The sequence below is a fragment of the Macrotis lagotis genome, chromosome 8, assembly GCF_037893015.1.
Source record: "Macrotis lagotis isolate mMagLag1 chromosome 8, bilby.v1.9.chrom.fasta, whole genome shotgun sequence".
Classification (NCBI taxonomy): Eukaryota; Metazoa; Chordata; class Mammalia; order Peramelemorphia; family Peramelidae; genus Macrotis; species Macrotis lagotis.
This window is the reverse complement of record NC_133665.1, coordinates 31078691-31099423: the sequence shown is the minus strand read 5'-3', so window position 1 is coordinate 31099423 and position 20733 is coordinate 31078691. Positions and strand designations below refer to the sequence as shown.

Sequence of the window (20733 nt, the reverse complement as noted above, 5' to 3'; positions counted from 1 at the left end):
CAAAAGCAGTATGTGTCACAGTCAGAACTTGAACCCAGTCTTCCTCTATTTAATCCCTTAAGTGGAATACTATTTTCCACCCCCCAAAATAAATCATACAGAGTAAATCAAATAACTACCATCATGCATGTTTTTATAAAATATGATGTGGATAGAACTGGTGGTTAGTCAATATTTATTAAGTCTCTACTCTATCCTAAGCATGACACTATTTGGTGGGCAAAAATCAATCTGCCCAACAGGAACCTGAGAGTGCATCTATTCCAAATAATCTTCCCCTTCTCATGGCCTCCCTTCCTTCCTGCCCTTCTAGCAGGCATATTCCAGGTGTAACTTGCTTTTGAGACTTGGAAAGATAACATTTTTGGTCACACACCTAGCAAACAGTCCAATCAGAAACTAAGCCTCATAGGGTCTTTTTGATTTCCAAAATATGTAGGCACATATTTTTATTTTGAGTCTACCTGAAACGTTAGTCGAGGAGAGTGTTTCAGGGTCTCCCTTCAAACACAGTAGGCTTTCAATAAATATTTGATGAATAAATGAATGAGCCTCTTTTGACAAGTGACTTTCACAGTCTCCTCCAGAAAGTCACATGTGCACTGATAGTCAAAAGGAATCCAAGTGGGTAAGTACAGGAAATCTGAACTTAAAATCGTTTTCCTTTAGTGAAGATGGGAACAGAAAAAGCATCTTCCTTACTGAATTATGTAGCCACTGCCAGTTGACAGAAAGGATAGGTACATTAAAGGCATATTCCCAGCAGAAACTGCCTCAGGGTTGGAAACAAGATCCTGTTTGTACCTCCAGGACTGAGTCCCAGGGGTGGGGCTCAGCTTTCCCTGGGCTGTTAATAACTAAACTAAAGTCATTACAGATATTAAAAAAAAAAAGCTCTCAAGGTTTCCCTGCTAGAAGAGAAAGCAAATATCTTCCCAAAACAGACAGAAAACCTATATAATCAGAGCAAGTTAGTTCTACAAAATACTTTGTATTTGGTCATACACCAGTTTGGTTAAGTAAGCAGTAAAAGTTTTATTAGTCCCATTTTACAAATGAGGAAATGGAAGCACATGGTTGTGTGACTTGTCAAAGGTAATAAGCCAACAATAATAATAGTTAACATTTAAATAGGGCCTTAAGGCTTGCAAAGCACTTTGAATATATTACCTCCTTTAAAGTCTTATAACAATAAGAAGACTTAGATTCAGAAATCCCTTTCCTATAGTATCTCATTAGGTCATCACAACTCTGTTGAGAAAAGAGTGCAAGTTTTATTTAGTGCCATTTTACATGTGAGGAAACTGAGACTGATAGGTTCTAAGTGACCTGTGAAAGTTACAGTTCCTGAGTACTGAGCAATGAATGAATTGACTTGTTTAGGGTCACAGAGATAGTCAAGGTCTAAGGCAGGATTCCTGTTCAAGTCTCTCTTTAAGACTCCAAGCATTATCTACTGGGCTAACTAGTAAGGAAGTAATGGTACTTGAACTGGGTCTTCTCACTCCAGGTCTCATGCTTTTTCCATAACACTGTACTTGCCTTCCAAGCAAATGAATTCAAGGTGAATTGCATCACCTGAAAGTCATTTATTTTCCATGGACAAAAGGGAAAAATCTAAATTCTCTTCCATTTTAATCAAACTGAAAAGCTATTTGTGGCTGCAGCCCCCCTCCTCTAAAAGCTCAGCTACCCTCAGAGTCAAATCTAGAGTAGGGAGGTTGGGGTCACAACTTCATTTATGGATGGTCAGATTCAGCTGGGAGGCTTTGACTACTCAATTATTACAAAGATGCACATTTATGTACCCTACGATTATATCATAAAAATTAAGGGGTCTTTAATAATGCCATTCTCTCTTTTCAGCATGACTCTGTTAATGATAACCTATCCTCCAATTTAAAAAAAAATATCTTCCTTCAAGACACAGTTCAAGCACCAACTTTGCATCAGAGGTTCTTAACTTGGGGACTGTGAACTTGTTTCATTTTAAATATTTTGATAACTGCATTTCATTTTACTTGTAATATCATCTTTTGTAATCCTATGCCTTTTATTTTGTGCATTTCAAAAACATTATTCTGAGCAAGAGTCCATAGACTTCAAAAAAGGTAAAGAAGCCCTGTTCTGATGAAGCCTTTCCTGTTCCTCCCCACCAACCTCCCCTTCTCCTGAAATTTTAGTGGCCACTCTAAATTTCCTGTATTTGACAATCTCATATCTGCTTTGCTTTTCTATTTATTTTTACTTGTCACTCCATTAGAATGTAAAATCCTTGAGAGAAGAAATTGTTTCATTCTTTGTATTTATGTCTCCCCATTAACAGAACACAAGCATGAGATCATCCATTTGCAACCTTCCTCCAAAAGAGTAATATCACAACCCATCCTTTCTTACTCATCCTATGAACCCCCATTCTGGGTTCTCCCAAGAGTTTGCCAATGGGTGTCCACCCAACAAGCTGTTAACTTTCTTTGTTTTTTCCCTACATTGTAAGGGAGCAGAGAAACTCTCTGGACTTTCAGCTGGCATCCCTTCTCCTTGCCATGGGATGAGAGCATCTTCTCTTTCTATCATACAAATCCTAAGTCATATCCTTTATTGCTATTATTCTGCTTTCAGAGTTGTTGCCACCCACCCACAGTCACCATTGATTTATTATCTGATTCATATCTGGGCTTCTGTTAGCATAGACCCCTTCCTTCTACTTGGGATTTCATCCCAGCTTTATAGTTGAACAACTGTTGAACCTGAGGCAGGGATAGATTCAAAAGAACAATAACGTGTTAGATTTTTCTGTGTGAGCATTTACACTTCAGAAATGAACAAATGCTACAAAGGGGGCTTAATTTATTGCTCTGTTGACTTCCAGACTTTAAAAGGGCAGCTAGCTGGCACAGGCCTGGAGTCAGGAAGACTCATCTTTCAGAATTCAGATGTGACCTCAGACACTTACTATCGTGTAAGTCACTTAGACTTGCCCCAGATTAAGGGCAAGTCACTCAAACCTATCTGCCTCAATTTCCTCATCTATAAAAGGAGCTGGAGAAGGAAATGGTAAATCACTTCAGTATTTTTGCCAAGAAAACCTCAAATGGGGTTATGAAGAGTCAGACATGACTGACAATGACTAACTACCCACAACAAAGACTTAAGAAAGTGATGGAGAAAATGTTAATAATACATATTAAACTTTAAAGTGTATCAGGCATACATTTCTTTCTCAATTCCCAAAGAGTCAACTGTTAAACAATCACCAACAAACTGATGACCTGAGGTATTATGGTCTGCTCTCACCTATAAAATTCTCTCCTCTGATATACACAACCTCAGGAGCCATGGTTATTGGCTAGGATTGACTCAATCCACTCTCTCCTCCACCCGTTTTGCATTAGAAGTAGAGATTAAAAAGAGCGAGAGAAAATGAAAACAATGAAAAAGAGAAAACCATAAATCTGGCCACTGGCTGTTTTTCCCTCCTTGGGGTCAAGGGCTGCTTCTTTTTGCTGTTGAATCCCAAAGGAATCCCTTGTACCAAACACTCTGCTAAATAAATATTCATTAATTAAAACTGAATTGATTTCTCAGCCCTCCCCCCCCACAAAAAAATGTATGAAAGACCTTCTCCACACTAATCTCTTCTACACCCCAGGCCCTTAAAGGGAAAAAAGGGTGGGTCCCTGCATGTTTATAATATATTCACTTGAGCTTGGATGAGAAACTGGTTTGTCATCTACACATAAGAATCATGCAGTATGCATAAGGCAAAGGAAAAAAATACAATAAATTTCTGAGGATGTAATAAGAATTCTTAGAGTATATTTTGGGAGCTGCCCTCTTGGACATAAACAAAACAGGTTGGTAACAACAAAGAGCAGATCACCATAACAAAACATCTCATTGACTGGACTGGACCATAAATCAAGCATCCTCCTTTGCTTCCAGACAGACAGTTGGTGATTTCCACAGAGATATGATTACACAAGCAGATGCCTTAAACAGCTCTGTAAAAACAGGACAACAAAACATCTGAACCTGAAATTACAGATTGAGAGCTGGAAAGAAGCTAAGGGGTCATCTAGTCCAGAGGTTCACAGACTTGAGGGGTTTTTTTTAATATTTTGAAGGCTATTTCAATATCTTTTTGCAATCAGAAATTTTACTCCATACTTTTAAAACCATTATCCTGAGAAGGGATCCATTGGATTCACTATTCTGTGGATGGTTTCCATGACACAAAAAGGAGTTAAGAACATGTGATTTAGTCCAACTTCCTCATTTAACAAATGAGGAAACTGAGGCCCAGAGGGGTAAAGTGATTTGCCAAGTCTACTGTTCTTTAAGTTATACCATTTTAAAAAAAGCCATACCATTGTATTCTCATTACTTTTTTGAAGGTCAGAAAAAATGGAAATTAACCATCTATTAAATGATAATAAAGCTTCTCATAAAACTTGGGGTCCCTTGCATCAGAACCATTATCAATAAATTTTTGCAACTGAACAAGATAAGAGTCTATTCCACTTCCCAATCTCAACATGGCACTTCCAAAGGATAGAAGGAGTTAAGAGGACTCTAGGAAGCATAAATGGAAGTCTTTGGGCTCCTAATAATTAGTTTCCACTTTGCAGCTGAGATTGATTATGTGTACATATTTGCCTTGCTTTCCAAAGATTGGGAATTGTGAGGATAACTCAAGGTAGTGAATAGGGAATAAAGGAAGAATCATTTTCATGTCCTAAATGGAACAGAAAAGGGACCACCATTATCTAAATCTCAATCAATCTTTCCAGCTTCACCTGCTTCCCCTCCCCAACAAGGCAATAGAACCAGGATGGTGTTACAATAAAAAGAACACTGAGGTGTGGGGTTAAAGGACTTGTTTTCAAATCCTGATGCTGACACTCTGAGAACCAGTCACTAAACTTTACTGAGCCTTGATTTCTTGATTTATAAAATGAGGGGGCTAGATTATAAGGCCTCTAAGGTCCCTTGCAGCTCTACTATGAGCTTATATGATGATAGAGTAATTGGGGGAAAAACCCATAACCCAAATCTTGGGTATCTTCAAAACCCAAGTTTGGGATCAACACTTACATTTCATTTGCTTGGCGATTGACTTGTTGGGTTCTAGCCAGTGCTGGAAAGGAAAAGAAGAGACCCGTGGTCAAAATGCTGCATGGTACAGTGAAGATATATAAACTAAGAGGCTTTTAATAAGGTTATTCTCTTTTCATAGCATGATCCTGGTAATAATAGCCCATCATCAATGGCTCCATTCTCAGAAGGTCACCATGAACTATTTAAGCAATAATAATAGAGGAAAGGGTCTATAATTACAAACTAATAATATTAATGTCTAAGTGAGTAATATTTGAGTCACACTAGATCCGATAGGGAGGCATTAAGAATACAATATGCACTCAAGGGTGAGATTCCTCATTGGTTTACAGATGAATTAAGGAAATGTCGATTCAATTTGGTCTGGTTTTGCTAAGGATATAGTCAGTTCTGCTTTAATGAGACATGTACATTCCTAAAAATCACTTCACTGTGCAAAATTGCACAATAAAAATCACAGGCTTAAAAGGGAAATGAGGTCAGAAATATAACATTCAAAATCTTCATCAGTGACACATTAAAAAAAAAGATAGAACCTAATAATAATGGTGTCACAAATCTATACATGTTAAATGTGACAATAAATAATGATGATGTCTGTGGTCTCATCCTGCTGCTCAATGTGCCTCCAGTTCCCATGGGATCCCTGATGTAAAGTCAATGACTATAAAGGTTGACCCGAGAAAGTCACAATTCCAAGACTTGTTTAATCAGGTTGGAATGCTTAATGAGTAGTTTTCCAAACAGAAAAATTTACAATTAAGAAGAACAGCAAAACACAACCTTGGGGATAATGCATGTGATAAACAGAGGAAGATGTCTGAAATGTCTGTGTTTTGTTTATTCCAGTGGAACTAGGTTTAGCTGTGTGAAGTTTTCTGTGCTTTTGCTGCTTTTCACTGATATTCATAAAGAAATACAAAGTCAAATTATGCTCAAACTATTCCCTGTTATGTCATTCTTATTGAATCAAATTCATGTTTTCAAAGCAAGTGTTATAGCAAAACTATATATGTGAAAAAAAGACTCAATTAGATAAACACTAAGTAAAACTTTGAATAACCATCACTACCTCTCTTTATCCCAAGAATAGTTGCCTCATAATAGTCCTAGAATAATAATTACAGATTTCAAAGCATTTTACATATATTAACTTATTTGAGTTTTATAACAGCTATGAGATAAGTGCTGTTATCTTCATTTTACAGATAAGAAATCAAAGTCAAGGGGTGGCTAGGTGGCACAGTGGATAAAGCACTGGCCCTGGAGTCAGGAGTACCTGGGTTCAAATCTGGTCTCAAACACTTAATAATTACCTAGCTGTGTGGCCTTGGGCAAGCCACTTAACCCCATTTGCCTTGCAAAAAACCTAAAAAACAAAGCAAACAAAGAAAGAAAAGAAATCAAATTCATAAAAAAGTTAAATGATTTATCCAGGCTGTCAAAGCTAAGAAGTTTCTGAGACAAGATTCAAACTGAGGTCTTTCTGATTTCAAATCCTAAACTCTATACAATTGTACCATCTAGCTGTCTTGCAAATCTCATCCTCCCAATCTTAAAAACTGGAATTTAAGACTCAGAGAGGATTTAAATGAGTTGCCCAGGATCAGGATGAATAAATTTTACATATAGGATTTGAATTAGATCCAGAAATCTTTCTACTATACCATGTAGCTTCAACAAACTTTACAATATTCTTCATGAGTCTGTTCACAAATGGTCAGAAGGCAAACTTGAATACAGGACTTTCCAGCTCTCTAGTCACTATACAGTGGCTACATACATATACAATCACTAAGAATAGTGCAGCAATACATCACAATGTGGTGGATAGAGTACTGGACTTAGAATCAGGAAGATTCATCTTCATGAGTTCAAATCCAGTCTAAGACACTTTATGAGCAAGTCATTTAGCTCTGTTTGCCTTAATTTCTTCATCTGTAAAATGAGCTGGAGAAGGAAATGGAAAATCATTCCAGTATTTTTACCAAGAAAAGGAAATGAGGTCATCAAGAGTCAGAAACAATTACAATGACTAAATCAACTAAACAAGAAATCTAAATGACAAATCATCAAAACTGTTCAAATATAGTAAGGAATAAGGAGGAATAAGTAAGATCTGTTTATGAGCCTGAGATCTTTTCTATGAGCTTTATGAAATACCCTTAATGGAATCCATTTGGCTAATTAGGGATAGAGATTATGAGTAGAGCTGTGATTTCATAGGTATAGGGAACTGCAGTTGAGGAAATTCCCTCTACCAATAGTGGTCTCCATCTTCCTTGCAACTTAAATTGCTAGCTTATTTACTTGAATAGAGGACTTCCCAGATCTCTAGCTACTTTACCACATTGCCTAATTAAAGGTCTTATTTTTGCTTATTTTTAGGAAAATAAAACTTCTTCCTAGGAAAACTAGAATTTTCCTAGTTCTTATATCTTATTTATAATTGTCTTATAATTAAGAAATAAGAGGTTTTTATTTCAAGTACTATAACTATTGAGGGATCACTAAAGGAAATCAATTTTTTTGAACTTCAGAGGTAGTACTTTATGCATTAAATAGAACTCACATACCTAGGGTAGAAACAAACTATGATGTTTTCCAAAACAGTGACTGGGTGGGTTCACAGGCTTATGAAATTATGGCTTCTCCAGATATTACCATTGTCTCTACATTTTTATCTTTTCTCTACCTTTTGCCATTTTCCCATCTGCAGCTAAGAGCCAGCTAACTGGCAAAAAATAGATCTGTCAAGCCCTTCACCTCTTCTCTCTCTTTCTAGAATTCTTTTTCAAATCATTCTGCCCCCCATTAGAACTGCTAAAATGAGTCAGCAAATGATGTCAGAGGCATACCAGTAAATCAAATCATGCGATTACTGTACATATAAATAGATTATACTTGGGCTATTTTTTAATAGTCATTTATTCTGCTTTGTAATCAGATGTAGTAATTAGAATGTCTCTTTGATTTCACTGCCCATTTTCTTGCAAATGAAACTTGGGATATAGGCTTACTTTAAAAAAATACTTTCTTTTCTTCCTTTCATCAATGAACATGCTGTTGCCCTGGAGAAAAGGAAGAGATTGATACTGCTAACAACATGCATCCCACAGGACTCAGTACTAAGCCCTCTTCTCCCTTTATACTATTTCACGTGGTGATTTCTTGGTTTCCAAGGATCAAATTACCATCTCTTTGATGACGATTTTCAAATCTACTTATCAATCATCTATAGGATATGTCAAACTGAATGTCTCATAGATATCTTAAACATAACACCTTTAATCCCAAAACTGAATTTATTATTCATTTCTCTCCAAACCCTCAATTCTTCCTCCCCTCCAAACCTTCACCTCTTCCTAACTTCCCTGTTTTTATCAATGGTATCACCAATCCCCCAGGAACCAAATTATCAGCCTCAATTCTTCACTCTCTCCAATTTGTTAATTCTTATAGTTACTAACTTTGTAAAGTCTCCTAAATAAACTTCTACCTTCTATCTTCTGACACTCATTACTTCACATTTGGACCATCACAATGGCCTTTGGTCTGTCTTCCTGCCTCTTCTCTTCCCACTCTAGTTCATCCCCCATTCAGCTTCTATGGTGATGTTCCTAAAACAGAGTTCTGATCATGTTATCCTATCCCAGCCCCCCACACACACACACACACTAAGCCCCAGTGGCTTCCTATCACCTCCAGAATCAAATGTAAAATCCTTTATTAAAAAGCTTCATCATGTGTTCCCTCCACTTTGATAGTCTTTTCATATCCCACTTTGTACTCTGTGATCTAGTGATACTGTTCTCTTAGCTATCCCATGAATAAGAAACTCCAGTTTTCAACTTTCAAGCCAAACCTAGAATGCTCTCCCTCCTCATCCCTGCCTCCTGGACTCCTTCAAGTCCCACCCAAAATCTTACCTTCTACAAGAAGCTTTCCTTGACCCTCCTAAATCCTAGTGGCTTCCCTCTATTGAGTATCTTTATCCTGTATGTGGCTTGTTAGCACACAGTAGTTTTCATCTTATCTCTATCATATTGCTGTAAGCTTCTTAAGAGCAAGGACTATTTTTTGCCTTTATTGTCTTTCACATCACTTAACATACAATAGACACCTCATAAACGATTGTTGAAATTCCAAAAGACTTGTTCTAATGGAAAATGCCATCCACATGTGAGACAGAACTATGGACTCTGAATGCAGATATAGCAAACTATTTTCACTGTTTTAAATTTTTTTTTTATTTTTTCCCCTTTCTCATGGTTTTTTTCCCCCTTTAGTTCTAATTCTTCTTTCCCAACATGACTAATATGGAAATATGTCTAACATGATTGTTAAATGTCAAGTTAATTGTTGTGTTGGGGGGGAAGAAGGAATGGAAGAAGGGAGAAAAATGTGGAACTCAAACTTTCACCAAAAAATGCATGCTGAAAACTATCTTTACATGTAGCAATTGGAAAAACAAATAAATTTTGTCTACTGACTTGGGGTTGGGATATCTTGAATGTTAACTACATGCAAACTAGCCTATTCCATTATATCTAACTGGTCCAGACCAGGCCATGCTGCATGCTTTAACTAGGCACAAGAGAGAGCTCATTATTTTCCTTGCTATCTCTATATGGCTATGTAATCTCCCCTGCCCCATCTATCTCTTTATTTGCTTCTAGAAGGGGTATGACAATATTATACCTACTTCCATTCACCATTCCTGTGACTTCCAAAACCAAAACCTGGTTCACTTGTTACCACAAACCAATGGAAAGTGCCCCTCCCCCAAAAAAGAACAAAAAATTTTTTTGAGTGAAGAGACTAAATAGTTTTGCTATAATCCCACCTAGAACTGTGTCTGGAATATAGTAGGCAATGAATAAATGCTTTTTTAAAATTCATTCATTCATTTATTCATCTCCATCTTCCAGAATCCTTATATTTTGTTTTGTTTTGTTTAGTTTTTGCAAGGCAATTGGGGATTAAATGACTTGTCCAAGGTCACACAACTAGGTGATTATTAAGTGTCTGAGGCTGGATTTGAACTCGGGTCCTTCTGACTCCAGGGCCAGCGCTCTGCCCCAATTCTTATCTTTTTAAGACTCAGCTCAGGAGTCCCCTCCCACAGAAAACTTCACTCCAGTCCCTCCAGTCCTTAGTACTCTTCCCCTTCAAATCATTGTGGGGTCCCTTAATCTATGCTGACACTGCATCCTTCAGCAGAGGTGAAGTTGCTTGAGGGCAGGGGCTGTTTGGTTCTTACCTCTATATCCCCAGAGCCTAATCCAATGATTTGAGCCCAGTAGAGTGTTAATAAATATTTGGTGAGTAAATAATAATAGAAGCAAAACATAGGAAATACAGGACAAAGTTAAAACATCTCAATTGGTATTTAATGTCTACAAACTGTTCAGCCTTGAAAGAGACATTTAACTCCTCTAGGCTCCAATTTTATCATATGTAGTATCTGACTAATACTTAGTATTAATGCTTATTTTAACAAAAGTATCAAATAAGAAAATAGAAATAGAAATATTTGAAAAAATTATAAATCACTCTATAATGTAGAGGGCAAGTAAGTGGTATTGTAAATACAGCATGGCTTGGAATCAGGAAGATTGATCTTCCTGAATTCAAAAGTGGTCTCAGATACCTATAAACTGTGTGACCCTAGACAAACCACTTAACCCTGTTGGCCTCAGTTTCTTCATTTATAAAATGAACTGAAGAAATCAAAAACCCAAGAGTGGGACATGAATGAAACAACCAAACAACAAAATATGCTATTATTACTATTACTATTATTATTTTTACTATAGTTAATTTATTATTTTCTTCACCTATTTGGGAGAGATGTCTTAACATTTTGAAAATCCAGAAAAACATTGACGTTTGTGCTTTATTCGTCTGGTAAACAGACTCATGTTAATGTGTCCCTTGAGCTGATGTATTTCAACATGATTTTGGGGCACTTCCTCAGACCCTGGCCCCACAAATCTCTACCACTAATGACTGAAATTCCAGGCACATTTCTTTAGCTTAAGGCTTTGAAGTTTATTAACCTGAAAAGCTACATGAGATATATTAGCTGTAGTAGTTAGAGCTCAAAGGGTCTTAGAATGTTAGAGCAAGAAAGAACCTCATTCCTTGCTCCCTTTCATTTACAGAGAAATTCACTGGCGGGTTTTGCTACAAGGAACTCCTTTTGGAGAAGGAACAGAAAATCAAAGAAGGGCTTAAAAGCTCAGTTATAGTTAGTGTCAGAGCCAGAAGGAAATCTCAAATTTCTTGATTTCCGGTCTGTTAAAGTATGGGAGTCTGAAGGCCTCTGGTTCTAATCTCTCATTTTTAGCTATTAACAAGAATTTGTGCTTTAGTATTAATGAGATTTATATTCTTTTTCTTGAATGTGGGTTTTGTGGGAAAGAGGTCCCTTGAGGCCCCTGGATTCCTCAGCAAAATAATTGGAATAAGAAATGGAAGCTAATTGAGTTTAACTCATTATCAATGATTTTGAGGCTTTATCTACTTGTCAGAATTATTTTGGAGTGCTAATCACTAGTTAAATGACATTGAAGAAGTGTTAACTGCTGACTGATGCTGGAGAAAGCACATCAGATATGGGCTCATGAACTATATTATTATTATTATACAAATATACCAAAGCCCCTGAGAGTTATCCCTATGGCACAGAATGGCAGCTGCATGTTTGAGATCAATGTGCTAGTAGTTCAAGTGTAGCTTCACTGTGATTAGCTATAATAACAATATTTTATATAGCTATTTATAATTTTTAAAAGTGCTTCCACTTGCAGTTTCTTAAATATTAGTATTAGGTAAATATTATATATACTTTAGATCTCAGAATATTTTACCCACATGTGGATTAGCCTGAAAGTTCAAAAACCTTTAAACTACACAAATATGCTAAAGTGGTCAAAGTTTAAATCTAAGAAAGGAAGTTGTAGAAATGGACTGGCATTGGAGTCATAGGACTTAGGAGTCAAATTCTGTCTTTGCCATCCTAAGTAAGTTTGGACAAGTCATGTAATCTATTTTCTCAGGTGTAAAACGAGAGGTTTACAGAAAAGCAAAGGAGTATCATTGTATCCAGGGACATTTCCAGTCCTCCTAATCCATAATTGGCCACTGGAACCAGATGACTCAGGAGAAGAAAGTGAGGCTGGTAACTTTGCACAGGGCTTCATCACTTAAATCCAATTCACTTGCTTTCCATGGCATCACTTCCCTGACATCACAATCTTCTTTAAGAATGAAGGACAAAGACCTAGATGATGGTCCAAAAGCTTTGATTCTGAACTATTTTATTATCCCATCTAGTTCATTACAATAATATTTAACTTGAGTGACATGATTGCTACTTTATATTCATTCACACATTTCTAGGCTCCAGGGACTGTGTGTCTATGTCCTAGGTAAATCACCACAAGATGGCACTGATACCATTTGAATCTGTGATCCTAAAGTTCATGCCATTTCTTCACTTGCAAGGTTTAAGGATCCATGGTCATCCACACTGTAAGCAACTAAATATTTGAGGAGATTGTGCAATATTACTCTGTGTTATTAAAATATAATATTTTTAAAATTCACATTGACAAATATTGGAACAAATTCTATATGGGGACCAGAAAACAAAAGAAACAAACCCTTCTAGAAGTCTTTGAAATTATCCTATTCATTCGAGTTCCACTTCCCCAATGTATAATCTCAAATTAGGATGCTCTCATCTGCAATTCACAATCCTTTTCAAATTATGTAATAGCTCATCTGGTCCTCACAGTAGATTTTGAGGCAAAATTTGATATTCCTGCCTGCTAACCATTGAGACAATCTCTACTTCCAATAACAGTGTTTGGACCTTCTCTAAATAATGACTCATCACCAGTTAAACCAAGTTTGGAGCTATTTATGCCACCAGGAAAGCAAAAACTTTGCTTAGAAGATGAAATTTGGCCAACTCCTCTTAATCTGGTGTTTGGGGGGGGGTGAGTTTTTTTCCTCAATTCAGGATGAGCAGGTCATGAATAGAAGCAAGATGTTGATCCTCAATTTTTCTCCCATGTCTTTTCTATACTAACATAGCTACCACCTTAGTTCAAGTCCTCATCACTTCTCCCCCAAGATTATGGCAGTCATCTCTAAACTGACCTCCCTGCCAGCATCTCTCCCTTTTTCAGTTCATTCATCCTGTAGCTGCAAAAGAGATTTGTCTTAAGCACAGATATGAGCATGCTTACTCAGTCAATTTGAGTGGCCTTCTATTGCTTCTAAAATAAAACATAAATTCCTCTACTATTTTTTGAAAGCTATTCACATCAAATAAACCCTGAGATACCTGTTATGGAAAATGACAACCAAATCCAGAAAAAAAAATCACTATGGAGTGCAGAACAAAGCGTATTATGTGAACATAATACGAAAAATTTCTTTTATGTTTTTTCTTTCTTTCTCATGGTTTTTTCCCCTTAGTTCTAATTCCTTTTTCACATCATGACTAATATGGAAATAAATTAAACACAATTGTACATGTTCAATTTATACCAGATTGGTCACTGCCATAGGGAAGGGAGAGGGAAAAAAAGAATGGCAGAAAAAAATGTGTAACTCATAAACTTGCAAGTGGATGAATGTTGAAAACTAGCTTTACATATAATTTGAAAAAAAATTTAATTTTTAAATGAAGTTATTCACAGCCTGATCCCAACTATCTTCCCAACCTTATTGATCGTTACTCCTCTTGCACTTATCAATCTAGTCAGACTCTCTCTGTTTCTCACACAAAATACCCCATCTCCCATCTCCCTTCTCTAGGACTCTACATTAGTTGTTCCCATGTCTAGAATGCAGGCTTTCCTCATCTCTGCCTCAGAGAATTCTTCTGTTCCTTAAAAACACATTGTAATGTACCATCTTCTAAAAGAAATCTTTCCCAATGTCCTCAACTTCTAGAGCCCTCCTTTCCAAATTATTTTTATTTAACTTTGTATTTATTCACTTCATATTTCATTAAATATACATACATATTTCATTTATATAAATTCATAGACAAGCAAATATTTCATTATATTAAAACACATCTACATACACAAAATACATATATGTATGTATGAATGTTTTTTCTCCCCTTAGAACATAAACTCGTAGAAAAAAGAACATAAACTCCTTCAGAGTACAGATTAATTCATTCTTTTTTTTGTTAAGGTTTTGCAAGGCAAATGGGGTTAAGTGGCTTGCCCAAGGCCACACAGCTAGGTAATTATTATTAAGTGTCTGAGGCCAGATTTGAACCCAGGTCCTCCTGACTCCAAGGCCAATCAGCACTTTATCCCACTGCGCCACCTAGCAGTCCCAATTAATTCATTCTTTTATATTTCTCCCTAGTACTTATCATAGTAACTGACATAGTATGTGCTTAATAAATACTTGTTGTCTGGTTTTTAATGAAAGCAAGATTTCTCTCATTCCAATATAGATATTTTAATTTGCTTCAGTTTTTGCTTTCAAACTTTCCCCTATGCTTTCCCCTCATGGGAGCTAGTTAATAAATACCCTCCATTTTCAGTTAATGCTGACCCTCTTATAAATGGCAACCTGGCATGGTGCAAAGAGCATTGGCTCTATAGTCAGGGCATGGGGACATGGATTCCAATCTCACCTCCTACACTTAACACTCATATGCCCTTGGGCAAGTTATATCCTTTCTAGAGGTTTCCTTTTCTGTATAATAAGTAGTTGCAGAGATCCCTTCCAATAAATATATGACATAAGCCCTCTATAAATAACTACAAAATCTATAAAGTTAAAATTTTCTCCTGCCTACTTTTAGTCAGACTAATGATTATATTATTCCCAAAGGACTCTTGATTTTAATGTATCAGGGAAACTCAGTCTAAAAGGAGAAATTATTAGCAGTCAGACTTATAACCCAGTGACAGGAGACAAGGAAATAGCCCTTCTGTTCCATGGAGGGCGGCCCTGGAATCTCAGACGCCACTTTTGCTCTTGGTTAACAGCATCTGTGCAGCATTTTTCCCCAGGAGCACAAACACTCTTCTGGCTGCAGGAGCAGCTGCTCAGAGATAATGTTGTCTGGCACCCTGGCACCGTCATTATTCGGTAATCCAAAACCAACAAGGCCATTTTTAATTCCGCTCCATATCTATTCCCAAGTCTTCTCTAGAAAAATGAAATTGGCAATCAGTGAACAAAGATGTTCTTTTCCTACTATATATCTATATCTATAATGCTAGCTATTATTGTTTATTTTTTATGAGCTTGGTCACTTGCCCTATCAGTGTTTCTCTTCACAAAAATATAGGGTTACATGAAATGACTCCTTAAGAATTTTCTTAAGGCTCCTTTCAAATCAAATTCCACTATTTCTAATTGAGTTTCCTTCATAAACAGTAATGATACTACTGGTACTACCAAGTCATATACAAAGGCAAACCTGATACTTAAAAAATGGTGGAATCAAAAAAATATATACACTGGCCCAAATCTTTTACTGGATGTGGAATCAAAAAGTCGTCATTTCTAGTCCTGGGATAATTAAACAACTCTCAGAGAAACCAAAATTCTAATGTCCAACCTAGGACTTTTAAAAATGCACAGACAGACAGAAGGGGGGTGGAGACAGAGAGACAGACGGATGGACAAAAAGACAGATTCAGAGAGAGACAGAGAAACAGACAGGCAGTCAACAAGAGAGAAACACAAATAGAAAGACCTCCAGAGAGAGAGAGAGAGAGAGAGAGAGAGAGAGACAGAGAGAGAGACAGAGACAGAGACAGAGACAGAGACAGAGAGAGAGAGAGAGAGAGAGAGAGAGAGAGAGAGAGAGAGAGACAGACAGAGACAGAGACAGAGACAGAGAGACAGAGACAGAGAGACAGAGAGAAACAGAGATAGAGACAGAGAGAGATTGAGAAAGTATTCAACTTTCAGACCACACAGAAGAAGTTGATTTCAAGGAGTTTTCAGAAATAAAATAAAAGAAAGAACTCTACTCTTGAGAATCAGAAGCCAAGTTTTGATCTTAGATCAATCAATGATGTGCTATGTAACTCTGGGTACAGTCATGGACTATTCCTAACATTCTTTATGAATGGGGGTTGAAGGGAAAGTAAAGGAGGAAATCACCTATCCTAATTCATAAAGACATTCACAAAACCAATCAAATCAGGTAGATAAAATCTAATTAATATTTCAGGATAAACCGTATTTCTTAAGTTCTATAAATGAAAGGCCATATTTACCAACTGGTATTCAATCTGGTCCTTTCTACATCAAAAACTGAGTAAATAAAAGAAAAAAGAAAAGACAGAAATATTGAGTCCTTTCACTGACAAACATACTCACTTCAGGAGCATATGGGGCATGAGGCATCTTGTTAAACATATGGTGTTCCAAATGTAATAGTGCTAAATATTTAATACTCGGCAAGGTTTTACCATAAATCACAGTCTCAAAGAGATGTGAGTCAAGCCAACTGCCTGTACTGCTTTAAAGGAGAGGTAAGTCACATTTTTGCTTTCTATAACTCATTTGGCTTTTCATTTTTCACTATTGATTAGCCTTCTACTCAAATGATGTATCACTTCTGTTACAATAAAGAAAACTGGAGAAGCTAGGAACCTGATGGGAACCACTGCTTGAAATAAACTTTTTATTCTTCTGTGTGGGCTTAAAGTTGAATACTTTCTCAGTCTCTCTACCTCTTTTTCTGTTTCTCTCTATGGGGGGGGGGGGTTGTGGGGGGTATGTGGGTATCTTTCTATCTGTGTTTCTCTCTCTTTGCCTGTCTTTTGTCAGTTTCTCCATCTCTCTCTCTCTCTGTCTCTCTCTCTCTCTCTGTCTCTCTCTGTCTCTCTCTCTGTCTCTCTCTCTGTCTCTCTCTCTGTCTCTCTATCTCTGTCTCTGTCTTTCTCTCTCTCTCTCTCTCTGTCTTTCTCTCTGTGTATCTGTCTCTCTCTCCTCTCTCTCTCTTTCTCTTTCTCTCCCTGTTTCTCCATCTCTCTCTCTTTCTCTCTCTCTCTGTGTCTCTCTGTCTCTCTGTGTGTGTCTCTGTCTCTGTCTCTCTCTCTGTCTCTCTCTGACTCTGTCTCTCTCTGTCTTTCTGTATCTTTTTGTCTGATTCTCTCTCCTTTCTCACTTTTCCTCTCCCTCTCTTCTTCTTCTCCTCTTCTCCTTTATTCTTCCTTTACCAACTGTCCTCCCTTTTCCTTGTTTTCCTTATCCTTCTCCCTTTCTCTCTTCTTCCTCCTCTCTCTTGCTCTCCCCAGTCCTCTCCCTTTCTCTCTTCTCTTCCTTTTCCTCTCTCCTCTTCCTCTTCCTCTCTCTTTTCTTCTCCCTTACTCTTCTTCTTCTCCTTCTTCCTCTTCTTCTCCCTTCCTCCCCTCTTTCTCCATCTCATCCTTATCTTCTCTTTCTCTCTATTCCTAACTTCTTCTAAAGTCTATTAACCTGGGGGCAGGTGGGTGGCACACTGGATAGAGCACTGGCCCTGGAGTCAGGAGGACCTGAGTTCAAATCCAACCTAGCTGTGTGATCTTGGACAAGTCACTTAACCCCACTGCCTTGCAAAAAGAAAAAAATAATAATAAAGTCTATTAACCTAGTAGCTATGAACTTGTCTTTTTTTAAAATAATAATTTGATAAGTAAATTTCAACATAATTGTTTTCCTTTATAACCCTATATATTTTATTTTATGTATCTAAAAACATTATTCTGAGAAGGGCTCCCCCTGCTTCAACAGACTATCAAAGGGAACCAGGACACAAAAATAACTGAGATTTGTCACCCTACAGGCAGAAGAGTATTGCATATAGGGACTGACCTTAGAGTCAGGAAAAGTCTGCCTAACACACTAGATCTGTGCCCCTTATAAAGCCATTTGTTCTATGTGAACTTCAGTTTCTCCATCTGTAAAAGAAGGAAGTTTTGAATTCAATTGCCTCAAAAGTCTCTTCTTGGATCTAAATCTGTGCTAAATCTGAAATCTAACATTAAAGGCAGTAAATTACCAAAAAAAATAGCTTTGACAAAAGAAGATTCTGTGACCATCTAACTTTCCCATTTCTTCATACAACAGTCATACATGAACTTCATTTAGTTTTTGTCATTTACTAACAACTACAGTAAATTTTCCACAAATAAGCCAAATTTACAATTTTCATTGAAACATTTCAAGAACTCACACAATATTCCAGCTATTTTCTGAAAAGTTCAAGGCACTGAGATTCTCCCTCAAATAAGCAATTCATGGTATGATGTAGAGCAAGGGTTATTAATATTTGTATATCACAGATTCCTTTGATAGTCTATGAAGCCTATGTTCCCCACTGTTCCTTTTCTCAAGATGATGTTTTGGAATGCATAAAATAAAAGACATATGATTACAAAGGACTCCATGAGCAGCAAGATGGCACAATGGAAAGAGTACCAGGCCTAGAGTCAGAAAGATCAGAGCTCAAATTTGGCTTCATACACCTACTGGATCTGTCACTTAATCCTTTTAGAAAGAAATAGCAAATTACTCCAATAGCTTCAACCAAAAAAAAGGATCACAGAGAGACAAACACAACTGAAAACAACTAAACATCCACAAAGGAAACCAATTATGTTGAAATACAGTTATGATTTTTTTTAAGTTCACAGACCCTGGGATAAAAACCCCTAGTGTAGAAAGACACTGGAACTCACTACCAGTGGACAGCAAAGTTTCACAAAGGAGAGCAAACCAACATACAAATCAGTTTAAAGACTCTTATTGCCTGTCCATTTGAAATCTTCCCACTGTCAAGAATAAGGAAAATGAAAGAGATTTGTCTACATATACACTGGTTAACATTTGTTAATGTGAAGATTCATTCCTAGCAAGTCCTAAGCCAAATTATCACATACATATAGGAACAGAAATGGGTCTAAGGATTTGCCCCCTTCATCAGTCCTGATTCTCTACATGGCAGCCACAATAACATTTTATCCTGTTTGTTTCATATTCCCCAGGAACTAGCATAGTATCTAACCACTTATTACACACTTGATAAATGATTCTTGATCCATTGTTTGTAGAAATAGTTTTTTATGTTGCCTTTTATTTTACTTTTGTTTTTAGTTTTTTGTTTGTTTGGGGGGTTTTTTGACAAGGCAATGGAGTTAAGTGACTTGCCCAAGGTCACATAGCTAGGTAATTATTTGATTTTAACTCAGGTCCTCCTGACTCCAGGACCAGTGCCCTATCCACTGCACCACCTAGCCACCCCTTTATTTTGCTCACCCCTTTATTTTGCTTTTAAAGTATGGATAGACAGAATAGAAACCAGAAAAAGGACTGGAATTTTGGAGGGGGCAGCTAGGTAGATGCAGTGAATAGACCTTCCTGAGTTCAAATTCCACCTCAGATACTTAATAATTACTTAGCTGTGTGACCTTAGGCAAGTCTCTTAACCCCATTGCCTTGCAAACAAAACAAAACAAACAAAAAAATGGAATTTTAAGTAAGGATTAAAGAGAGATAGTAGTTCTGGGATTTTATTGGTATAAGGGGATCCTCCTTATACCAGTGCAAGTTGGCACCTTTTCTGATGGCTTAAAGTCTTAAAGTCTATACATCCAAAGGACAATAAAACTGAATATACCCTTTGATAAAATATTAACACTGCTAGGTCTGTATCTCAAAGGGATCAGAAAAAGGGCAAAAAAACCCACATATACAAAAATATTTATAGCAGCTCTTTTCAATAATGGCAAAGAGTTGGAAATTGAAGCAATGTCCATCAATTGGGGAATGGCTGAACAAATTGCGGGTATTTTATTGTGATGGAGTACTATTGTTTTGTAAGAAATAATGAGGGATGAGACTTCAGAAAAGCCTGGAAAGACTTACGTGAACTTGTGAACTGATACTGAGTGAAGTGAGCAGAACTTGAAGAACAACATTATACATACTAACAGCAACATTGGGTCCAAACTAGGATGAACTTGTTCATCTCAGCAACACAATAATCAAAAACAATCCTAAAGGATTTGTGATGGATAATGCCAGCCACATTCAGAGAAGGAACTACTGAGTCTAAATGCAGACCAAAAGTTTACTATTTTCAATTTTTAAATCTTGTTTTTGGCATTATAGATTTTTCCTTCTTGTATTTTTTCCTTTTTGATTCTTCTTTCACAACATGATTAATATGGGAATGTATCAAAATCTATATTAGACTGCTTTCTGTCAGGGACAAGGGGAAGGGGAAAAATGTGAAACTCAAAACCTTACCAAAAAATATTGTTGAAAATTATCTTTGCATGTAGTTGGAAAAATAAATAAATTAAATATTAAAGTCTTAAAGTCAAACTTGTCAAACTCAACTAGAAGGAGGGATCACAGAACTCTGCATATGAATTCTTAGTAGACAGCACTGATTTAGAAAACCACATATTCATATTTTCTATGTTGATTGCATTTTTACTTATTTTGCTCAATGTTTCCCAATTATTTTTTGTTGTTGTTTTTGTGAGACAAGGGGGTTAAGGGATTTGACCAAGTCTAGTTAATATCAAGTGCCTGAGGCTGGATTTCAATTCAGGT

At 36.8% G+C, this 20733-nt stretch overlaps 1 protein-coding gene across 17 annotated transcripts in view; it reads right to left on the bottom strand.

The window, feature by feature from the left end:
- The window catches only part of FRMD3 (FERM domain containing 3), a 329113-nt gene that overhangs the window by 153591 nt on the left and 154789 nt on the right, over positions 1 to 20733 (bottom strand). For 14 of the 17 annotated variants that reach the window (XM_074196651.1, XM_074196656.1, XM_074196661.1 and 11 more), the window contains one exon: positions 5098 to 5140. The exons of the other annotated variants lie outside the window; for them this stretch is intronic. In XM_074196651.1, the coding sequence (XP_074052752.1) occupies positions 5098 to 5140 (43 nt within the window). The remainder of the gene's footprint in view (positions 1 to 5097; positions 5141 to 20733) is intronic. 17 annotated transcript variants of the gene reach the window in all.